A 10,877-nucleotide genomic window follows, 5' to 3' on the forward strand; every position below is an offset into this window, starting at 1 on the left:
AACGTTAAGTGGATTGGGCATGTGGTGCTGATGATAGAATCACACGTATGGTTAGTATTCTGAAGTTCGTGGTATTTGGATTCACGATCAAATTTGTGTGTTTTGGAGGATTTTTTACAACGTCGTCTCCTCCTGACAGTAACTATTGCTTTACCTCTTTCGCTACTACTTCACCTTTGCTGTCAGTCATGTTACTTGAATCAGCCAATCAGCAAGCCGATCACGTAGCTCCGCCCCTCGACCTCCGCTCGCGCCTACCTTGGTCAGATTTGGCAAAGTTTTTGTTTTGAAACAGCAAAATGCCAACATGAATCATATTTTTCTTTGGCATGACTGTACATTGGACACAGAGGTACTCCTGTAACAAAAATCGTATTTCTACTTGCCTCTGCGAGAGAACGACAGGCGATAGTTTAACCCCCTTCCCCCACCAACACATCGAGCAGCAGCCGGTTGCAGTGTGGTGCATCTCATCAGGTTCTTTGTGAGCAGAGCTGATGTCCGGAACAACGCCAGGGAAGGAACTCAGACTTTCTCACTAGATTTCTTGGCATTTCCTCTCCAGTTTTGGGATTGTTCGCCACATAACACTCACTGACAGTCCCTAGGATCTTCTGGATGGGTGTTCGGCATATTTTATAGTGTTTTTGACCAGTGAGGACACGAGTTTTCTTCCGCGAAATTCAAGTTTTGTCACAACCATGCCGCTTCTTCATCGCAAACCTTTCGTACCCAGGAAACCACCTCCAGATCTGAAGATCGACGAGCAGATTTTCTTCTGTAGACTGACAAATGAAGTCTTCAGAGACTACGAGTAAGTGTTCTAATTTGATAATATGGTAATTTTGGCTCGAAATAGCCGATTTCGCAATGTTTTGGTAGTCATTCATTCACGTGTGGTGTTGTGTTCCTGTATCGCACTGTCCTACGACAGGAAAATGGCGCACTTTTGTGCGCCATTTTTCGTGACACACAAATATCGTAACATTGGCAATGTTGTGCCATTACAGTGACTTCTTCGAGCGTACGATGCTATGTAATAGCCTCGTATGGAGTTGTTCACTGACAGGGCGGTCGGGATTGACGTACCAGGAGGCGGTGGACTCGGAAGATCGGGCCCGAAAGGTCCTGGAGACGTTCCCCCAGCCTCTCCAGGTGCCCGTGCTGTACCTGGCCGCCCTGACTCGCCGTCCACGCTTGGCAGACGTCTGTGACGACGTCTACGCCTTCATCAAGGACCGCATGCTTGTTGGGGAGACAGTGGAGGTTCAAAGGGGTGCCTCAAGGTGAGAACAACCCTAAGATTAAGGAACTTCACGTGTCTTGTGTAATGAGGGGGGGGGGCAAGTTCGGTAATGTGCCATTATTTGGTGAGGTTTGGGAGTTGAGGTGACGTCATCAGGACCTACCAGCCATTGCAGACAATGTGGTGGGTGGGGGTTATCTGTCAGAGGGTTGTTACTGCAAATGTGGGGGAGGGGGATATTCTGCCTGTGTGTATACATGGAGGGGGGGGGGGTACCCAGGAATGATGGCCCTGTTGTATACTAATTAGTATTTGACCAACACACTTTCCAATACTCATGACATGTTCTGTCTTCCTTTCACGACAGAGAGACAACAGGTTATGCACATGTATATGTACAATCAGACCCAGTCAACGGTCAATGAATAAGTGTGAAGAGTACTATAAATTACATCTCCAGTAGCACAGGTTCAATCCATAGACTGGCATACTAGACTATGTGGTAGACCAAGCATAAATCAAGATTACCCTTATGTATTTTGTTATGTAGGTCCTTCAACGTTGAATAAACAACCATCATGTCACTAGTAACATTTGCTGAAAGTGGTTACTGGCATCCATCCAAGAGATGTCTTGATACCCATTCTGTTAATAGGACATTGATGATTATTAAAGTAGATCTTTCTTATGTTGTGTCAAGATGGGGTCAAGTTTATCCATCTGAGTAACCTGCAGCGAGGTTGTTTTTAGCAACTTTGGCCAATGAAATAGGACCAGATTTCTCTTTGAGTCTTACTGGGGTCAACCATCATTCACTGATGGAGCCATTGCAGAGCCATTGCAGATCTCATAATGGCCAAACCAGTATGTCATCATTTTTGTCATGGTAGTTTTGCTGCAAAAAAAATGTTTCAACACAATTAAAACAATGTCTGAATAAGGTTAACATAAACACTTAATATTTTTGTCACTGCAGTATAATGAGCCATTTGAAGTAGTGCAATCAAGATGTGATGTATAGGTATTACCTACCAATAGGGGGTAAATCTGTCATACACATTTCCCCTAGGATTTATGGTGAAAGGTACATGTAGCCAAGATACATGATAGCATAAGTGTATAACTTGGTAACATATTGCTGTTTTCTGTCTTTCCCCCAGAGTGAGCTGTACAGTGCTTCGGGTGATTCCTCCAGCCTCCCCACCTAAACCTCCTTCAGCTGCCAATGGGGACTCTGATGTCATCGTCATCAATGGGGATGATTCAGATGAAGCTGACAGCAGGTGTAGTATACATGATCATTTTCAGACCTCACAATATTGACTTGACAATATCACAACATGTTAATTGTTGTTTTGAAAGCTAAATGCTCAATGCTTTTTGGACCTGTTTTTCTTTCCTTGTGGCAGTCCCTTGAGTCCAGGTGGTCACAAGTTTGGTCCAAACCCAGATCTGTTCCAGTACTGGGTACAGCCACTGGAGGGCACCAACAAGGAACCATTCATGGCAAAGGCAGACCACACCTGGTAGGGTTTGATGATTGGCTTTGACAGTGTTTGACCCTGTTCATTGAGTAGTTACTCGTTAGGGCTAAAAGGCTTGACATTTTGAAGAAAGAATGTCTACATAGTGTGGGATCTGTTACGCATTTCACTATTCCATATTGCTAGGGAGTTTGACCTTTGAAAATTAATGAATGCTGTTATGTAACATATTTTAAAAGACAGTTATGAAAACAAATTTTACTGGTACACAGAAGTACTAAAATTTCACTTTGATGGTTTCTTTTGACTGTCATAGCATTGGATTTCTTTATGAAGTAACTGTGTCATTGTTTTTCCATCAGTCGTAGGAAAGGCCTGTACACACGGGACAAGAACAAGCTGTTCCTCAAGATGCACTGTGTACCTGGTAACGGCTTCTGGGTGGTCAAGGTCAGTGTCAGCTTCATCTTCTCTTCCACTCAGACTTGCCAGGGGGTATTGGATGTTGCTCCAGACATAACAGTTTACTAGTTACATCACCACAGGAAATGTACAATTTCTTACTGGTTAAAGTTACTTACCAAACAGAATCAAAACTAACATTTAAAGATCAAATACAACCAGTAAAAAGGAAGGAACACATATTTGACCAATCTTTTTGTGACATTTATTGTTTTGGAATTACTGTTGCTATTGATGTATATTTATATAAAGTAAGTGAAAAATTATTTCCACCCTTCCAGCCAGAGGATGTGGCCAGAGCAAACCTGAGGACACTGAACTTCAGCCGCTACTGGCCCGGCCCCCTGCCCCAGTTCTCAGCCTCGCCTATCAAGAACAAGGAACCAAAGAAACGCAGCTTCTCTAGTGAGGGGGAAAGTGCCTCCAGCTCTCAAGACTCACCCAAGAAGAAGAAGAAGCCTGAAGGAGCAAGTGCAGAGAAGAAGAAAAAGGAAAAGAAAAAGGAGAAGAAACAAAAAGAAGGTGGGCATTATAAGAACCATTTAGTTTACAAATATTTATGTGTAGGAACTTAGCATGGGTAAAATATGCAATTCTAACAAATTAAACTATCTGTGATGTATGGTCTTTTTAGTAGTGAAAAAAAATGGAATCGCATTTTATGGTTACCCCACGTATGTAGGTATGAATGAATTTGGTAAACAAAACCTGACAGCACTGTAAAATTCCCAGCCAAACCATTGATGGAGAAACCCCCCAAACTGAGCAAGGAAGAGCGGGAGCAGATCCAGGCAGAGATCAAGAAGAAACGTGATGAACAGAAAGCTGCCATGAAGGAGGAGCTCAGGAAGAAGAAGGAAGAAGAGAAAGAAATAAAGAAGAAACAAAAGGAGGCAGAGAGGGTGGCAAGGATGGAGGCCATGAGAAAACAGATGGAAGAAATGAAGGAACAGAGGAGGATACAGAAAGAACAAGTAAGAAGACCACTGAGAAGATTATGAAGAAACTTTCTTGATCATTAAGATATGTTCTTTGGTGGTAGATTTTTCTGTAACTTATTAGATTTTGCATACAGGTACTATCAGAATCCTATTTTTGGCTAATTCTGCAAGATTGACTGAATCCCCTTTCTATCAACAGGAGCGTCAGGAGAAGCAGCGTCGGGCAGATGTCCTGCGGGAATGGCTGAAGCCTCGTGATGACATGGAGTGTGATGACCTCAAGGTGGGCTTGTTAGGAGATTCTGTTAAAAGCCATGGAAAAGATATGATAAAGGTTTTTACACTTGAGATAGATTACTGAACTATCTCTGCAATTGGTCTTTAATCATATTTCCAACTTTGCTGCCTCCAGGATCTCCCTGTGCCAACTCCTGTGAAGACAAAGCTGCCCACAGAGCTGTTTGGAGACTCTGCGATGGTCCTGGAGTTCCTGTCTGTCTTTAAGGACTTGCTGGGAACAGAAGAGGAGTTCACAGATGGGCTGTCTCTCGGTGAGTTTTAGCATGACAGTTTTGAGGAGCAACAATAATGTAGCATTGGTCATAAAGCTTGACAATGTACAGTTCATCTATCATAATTTATTAAGAACGGGTTTAAAAGCTACCACAGCTATGGTGTTGGTATAGTTGTTCCATTTTTTTCATGTCATGTTGTCTTCTGGGTTTTCCTCTATTGTCTGACAAAGAGAAAGTAGCTGTACTCACACTTCACCTTGATCTGCTTTAGAATGGTTGGAGGACAGTATCTTGGAGACCCGTCCGGATGGTGGGCTGGCGGACGTCCTGCGTTTCCTGCTGTCCTGCATCTTCCAGTTCCAGGATGCGGAGGATGAGGAGGCTGCTGATGAAGGGAAGAAGGAGCTGGAGGGAGCGACCGGCGGCCAGCACCACGGAGGGGGTGGATGAGGACGAAGACCCCACCCTGTCTGCCCTGTCTGCTGCTGCCACCCTCGCAGCTGCCTGGCCAGTCCTGCATCAAGGTAGGGGTTTTCTCTTGTTATCTAATTCCTTCTTTGGGCTACTTCTCTCACTAAAGATGTATTAGCAAAAACAAGTTTAAAGTAGTTTGGAAGAAGTTTTATTAGCTTTTTAAGGTCAGTGTAAGGTTTATGGCTTTCAAATTGCCTGTAAATTATATTAATTTCTGTTTCTCGTGTTTAACGGTTCAAGCAGAGGTTCATGTAGCTCTTCAAGTACCCAGTCTGAAACATGTCCCTGTCTCTGCTCAGGAACCTCCCTGCGAGAGCTGCCCCTGGAAGGCACGTCTCTGTCGGAGGTGCTGCGCCTGCACCTGCTGTCCTCCGGTTCCCGCCCATCCTCCAACCGCGCCAAGTTCTGGTACCAGCAGCGTGGAGGGTACACGCCCACTGACGACCCTGGCATCGAGTTCAGGATGAATGAACCAAAGATTCTCAAAGTAAGTGGTTTCTTTCTTTGAGGGGGGGGGTGATATTTGGAACTAGATTTTTTGTGTAAGCAGAATGGTGAGCCACTCAATGGGAAATTTTGTTAAACTGACCATCTAGTTTTGGTGTTTTCTTTGCCAGTATCTAATTTATCAAAATTGACCTTTGGTGCTTTTAGTGAAACTATGGCTTTAGTTTTTTCACATGCAAAACCAATAGACATGGCATCTTTGAATGAAAAACTAAAACCTCATGATTTGACTTCAAACACCATGTTACTGGCTTGACTTTTTGAATGTTTCTTAGTACTTTTGTAAGGCTTAAGGTAGCTTGTCATTAGCCCATGAAGAGATCTCTTTTAACTACCATATTGACTTTTTGCATTCCTCTTCCCAGTCTCTGGCCAATGGCAATGTGTTTGACCTGGAGGCGGTGCAGAAGCTGAAGATTCTGAGCACCCTCTGTAACCAGCTGCTGGTGTACGTGACTGCGCGAGACTTTATTGACGACCGGTACGAGGAGATGCGGGCAGCGCAGAAGGAGGTGAAGGCCAGTCAGCTGGCCGAGCGGCAGTGGGAGAGAGAAGTGGCTGCTGAGAGGTCAGGGGTCATTCTTGGTCTTAGTTTACAGTACATACATAGAACTTTTCCTTGTTGTCTCAAAAAGCAGCAATGATCCTACATGCTTTCACCTTCGCTTAGCTTGCCACATGGAATGCCTGAAAAAGTAGTTTTGAAATGGTTGTTATGCCTTAAGAAAGGACTAAAATCCTTCCATGCCTGACTTTTGTATGGAAGATTTGGAGGCCTGTACTTTAAAGATTGTAAATGTATGTGTTTATTCATGTGAAATGTGTATTTGCCTGTAGGTTCCGTCGTCGTCAAGAGGAGCGAATGAAGCAGCGAGAAAAGATGCTGAAATTGCAGCAGGAGAGAGAGGAGAGACTCCGCAGGGAAGAGAACATGCCTGTCAATGGAGAAGACAAGTAAGTCAGAACAAACTATCATCTTTAGTTCCAATGGTGAACATTTGAGATAATTGGTTAAGGATGTGACAGTCTAAAGTAGCTGGAGAGAGAAAGTAAACAAAACACAAGGAAGAAGAAGGGGGATTGTAAAGAGGGAAATACTAACAAACCAGAAATGTTAAATTTTGATGTTTTGTTCCAGGAATGACAGTGGTGCCAACAAAACAGCTGACCTGAACACCAGTGGTGACAGCAACAAGGAGAACCTAGGAAAGAAAGGAGAAGATAAGAAGGTGAGAATCCTGTATTCCCGACACTCAGTATTCACCAATGTTTTTAAGTTGCTTTTGTCAGATTCAAATATTGATTGTGGCATCATATGACTGTAATGTTTTCCTCAGGTGTAGTGAACTATCAGACAGACCATGTAGGTTTTTTATTTTTTATGGTTGGAATTGTGAAGATGTCTGACTACAGAAAGCCAACATTTTTGTCATTGTTGTTTAGGTTGATGATGATACGGGAGAGGTGATGGAGGTGGACAAATCCCTGTCTGCAGAGGAAGAGGAGGAAAGGAAGAGGAAACAAGAGGAGGAGGAAGAAAGGAAGGAAGAGGAGAGGGAGAAAAAGGAGGAGTTTGAGCAGAAGGAGAAGGAACTGTTAAAGAAGGTTGCCGAAGCTACTGCAAAATACAGCATCATACCACTGGGAAGGGACCGCAGTTACCGCCGCTACTGGGTCTTCCACTCGCTGGGCGGGCTGTTTGTGGAGGACTGTGACGACTCAGTTCCACCTGAGCTGTTAGTTCCCATACAGCAGAAGTCTAACACAAGCACCACCACTGCTGGGGGCCACCAACATTCCACACCAAACCTTGCAACCGTCCTACCTCAGAGTGATCAAAGACTTACGCAAGGACAAACTAACCCTACTGAGCAGGGCCAGATCAAGGCTGACTCTCAGAATGATCAGCCCATGGACACTGCTCCTGATGTAGTGGATCTCACAGCTGATCCTGATGTTCAACAGACCACTGCTCCTACCTCCGAGTCTGTGGAAGATGTGGCTATGGAGGAAGTGGAAAGTGATGCAGCTGATGTGGAAAAAGCAAGTGGTGTAGGGAAGATACATTGGGCTTTCTACAGCACCCCTGAGCAGCTGGAAGGTCTGCTGCAGGGTCTAAACACCAGGGGCTACAGGGAGGGGGCTCTACGGGAAATCCTCTCACAGGTAAGGACCACATAGTGGGAGAAGAGTGAGGCCACAGACTCACCGTTCGGACAGTTATCTATCAACATTTGATTTGCTTTAGTTTCCAAATTATGATGCTAACAAAATTTGCCTTGGTTTCCACATTCAGATTTAGAAGGCAGATATTGTGCCACACTTTGCTTTATGTTCCATGCAAAACATTTCAAGAAAGCTGGAGACTTCTAATTGTGCCTCTATATATTAAAGTTTACTTGGGATAAATAACATCTTGCCATGTAGTATGTTGATTCAACTTTATTGTACAAATCAATGCATGAAACATGCCTCCTCCCCCAGGAAAAGTCTCGTATCCAAGAAGCCATGCAGCAGTGTTCTGTGGAAAGCCTGACGTTTGTTGCAGAACCAGACCCAGTCGATGTCAAAGTCAGCGTGCAGCCTCCCCGTGCTGCCAAGCAGAAGGCAGCGGCGGTGGCAGACAGTTCAGCGGCTCAGGCCCTGGAGCTGGCTCTGCGGGACCAGATCCTCACCATGGAGGACCAGATATGGCAGGGAACACTGGGAGCCATTAAGGTACCCATCAGGCATGATGTGTCAGGGACAAATAAAAAGTCTGTGGCTTGACCCAAAAACTTGTGAAGGAGACAGACTGTATCTCTGGCAATTGACAGCTTCTTAGGAGGCCTACAGCCTCGACATTGATAAAACTGGCTCAAGGTGACTCTAAGAAGGTACAGACACCAATGCCATGGGCTCATGTTGCCTACTGGATACAAGTATTGCTTCATTCAGATAAGTCAATGGATGTCGTGCCCTGCCTTACAGGTGACTGACCGTCCTGCGTGGAGAGATGCCATCGAGCAGGGCTCCTATGACTGTCAGTGTGAGCAGCTGACCTGGGGGAGTGGGGCCAGACCATTCCACTTGGAAGCGGGGAACCTGTGTGTCAGCATAGCTGAAAATGACAAGCCTGAGGTTAACGGCAAAGTGGTGAACGAACCACCAATACTGCTGCCATACAGGTGAGCATATGGCAGCAACAAGTTTTGTAAGTTTTTTTAACCCATTGACCCTTCAAGCTATGTCACAGCCTGTGGATAACTGAAGTAATGGTTTAGTTATGGTCTAGCGTTTGTCTGATTGTGTTTGCACCATTCTGTAGAATTGCAGAGTTGAAGCGTTCAGAGACTCCGACCGGTAGCAGCCAGTCCACCACCCCTGACCATCCTGTAACCACAGTGGTGCGTGAGCTGGCAGCAGCCGTCCTGCAGCTGGAGCAGTGTGTGGAGCGCAGGTTCCTCAAGGACCCTCTTGGTAAGGATACAAACTTGCCAGGAGACTAACCCCTGGAGGCATACTTCAGTCCTGAAGCATGTATGAAGGACCCTTTCACCTATGTAACTATGAATGAATTAGCAATTGAAAGTAAATGCTTGAATGTGAGTAAATTAGGTTTTTGCTTCAAGAAAGCATATATGCATTCTGATTCCAGTGATATGATAGTTTCCACCACTGTCATATGTACTAAGTAATCATTTTTGGTACTCTTTCTCAGCCGATAAACTGGTAGGTCTAGAAGATATAATAGATATGATTAAACCTGTGATCTTTGATGACAGGCGAGGATGAGACAACTAAGAAGGCTCTTGGAAAGATTGACAAGAAGAATCGCCGAAAAGATGATGACAATGAGAGTGTTGGCACAAATGACAGTAAGTGACTCCATCCTTGTTTGACTTTGTTACATCCTGGCTTCCCAAGGCTTCAACATTGGGAAACTGTTTTCTGTGAATGCATGTCAAATTTCTGTGCAACTCATGTAGGTTGTAAATTGTGAAGTGGATAAAGGAGAATTTATGTGTGGTGTGGTCTCAAAAAATGTTTAATGAGAAATTTCCATACAGTAGACAGTGTTACCTATGTAAAGTCAGCCTTTAATCAGTATCCCTTAAAACATAATAAAAGAGCACTAAATGTGTGCAGTCACTGATGAATGAGTAAAGAGAGATGGGTGAATATGTGGTACCTCCTCAGGTGAAGACACAGACCCAGGCAAGGTGCAGAAGACAGTGTTGGAGCGGTGGGAGGAGTCTCTGATGTCCTCCACCAGCCTCCCGCAGGTGTTCCTGCACCTGGCCACGCTGGACCGCTCCATCATGTGGGCCAAGTCCGTGCTGAACGCTCGCTGCCGGATGTGCCGCAGGAAGGGAGACGCAGAGAAGATGCTTCTGTGTGACGGTTGTGACCGGGGTCACCACATGTACTGTCTTAAACCCCCACTTAAGGTACAGAAATGATTCACAACCTTTAGAAAATGGAACCTCTAAGAAAATCAAGGCTCAGCTGAGGCAGTAAATGACATTGTGCGAACTTTCTGACAGCAAATTATCCAAATTTTATTTCCATCACTGTAGTAGACAAGGATGTTCCTGGAAGATGCTAACATGTGCTGTGCTGTGTTGTGTTGTTTCCTTGTAGAAAGTGCCTGAGGGTGACTGGTACTGTCACACGTGTAAACCTCAGATGCAGAAGCGAGCGGTACCGCAAACACCACGCAGGCGCCGCACGATGGACAGTGACAGCGAGTCATCAGACAGTGAAGAGTATGTGTCAGACTTCTGTTCTGTTACTGTGTGATCTGAGAATTTGCAGCTCTCTGTTCTAATTCTATGGTTGTTCACAAAAAATGAAAAAAAACTAGAAAGGCCAATATTTGCTTTGGAGCAAATACAGCGATGGGTTCACCACATTTTACGACATGGCAGGGAAAGAATGAGAAACGCAAGGGAAAACAATGATTTACATTGATATAACTATAATATGAAGTAACATACGACTAAAACAACAGTTGGATAGCTATTCCCTACTTTATTGGTTAGGATTTTTAATTGCATAATGCAAACTGTTGATTTTCAAAATAAAAATAACGTTCATGCCCCGCATTCCAATGCTGGAGCAGGAAAGCTTGAAATACCTACCAAAACACTTGAATACAGACATACTGTCTGTATGGAAATACTCTGTGCAGGTGTTAATCAAGTTAAATCCCAACAGCCAATCAGCAAGAAATGCTCTGTGCAGGTGGAAATGCTCTGTGCAGGTG

General features: G+C 44.4%; 1 protein-coding gene across 1 annotated transcript in view; it reads left to right on the forward strand.

Annotated features, from left to right (window-relative positions):
• Nucleotides 1-10,877, forward strand: part of LOC109471060 (bromodomain adjacent to zinc finger domain protein 1A-like) — a 16,105-nt gene continuing 5,228 nt past the window's right edge. Inside the window, 22 exon segments of the mRNA XM_019770248.1 lie at nt 1-814; nt 1,011-1,286; nt 2,407-2,529; nt 2,656-2,772; nt 3,093-3,180; nt 3,474-3,714; nt 3,925-4,166; nt 4,333-4,416; nt 4,546-4,684; nt 4,920-5,065; nt 5,067-5,172; nt 5,422-5,609; nt 5,995-6,197; nt 6,467-6,583; nt 6,768-6,858; nt 7,073-7,795; nt 8,114-8,347; nt 8,600-8,796; nt 8,937-9,088; nt 9,394-9,486; nt 9,809-10,059; nt 10,253-10,370. Of these exon segments, the coding sequence (XP_019625807.1) occupies nt 702-814; nt 1,011-1,286; nt 2,407-2,529; nt 2,656-2,772; nt 3,093-3,180; nt 3,474-3,714; nt 3,925-4,166; nt 4,333-4,416; nt 4,546-4,684; nt 4,920-5,065; nt 5,067-5,172; nt 5,422-5,609; nt 5,995-6,197; nt 6,467-6,583; nt 6,768-6,858; nt 7,073-7,795; nt 8,114-8,347; nt 8,600-8,796; nt 8,937-9,088; nt 9,394-9,486; nt 9,809-10,059; nt 10,253-10,370 (4,042 nt within the window). The 5' untranslated portion in view covers nt 1-701.

This window comes from Branchiostoma belcheri, unplaced genomic scaffold, assembly GCF_001625305.1.
Source record: "Branchiostoma belcheri isolate BF01 breed outbred unplaced genomic scaffold, Haploidv18h27 scaffold24, whole genome shotgun sequence".
Lineage (NCBI taxonomy): Eukaryota > Metazoa > Chordata > Leptocardii > Amphioxiformes > Branchiostomatidae > Branchiostoma > Branchiostoma belcheri.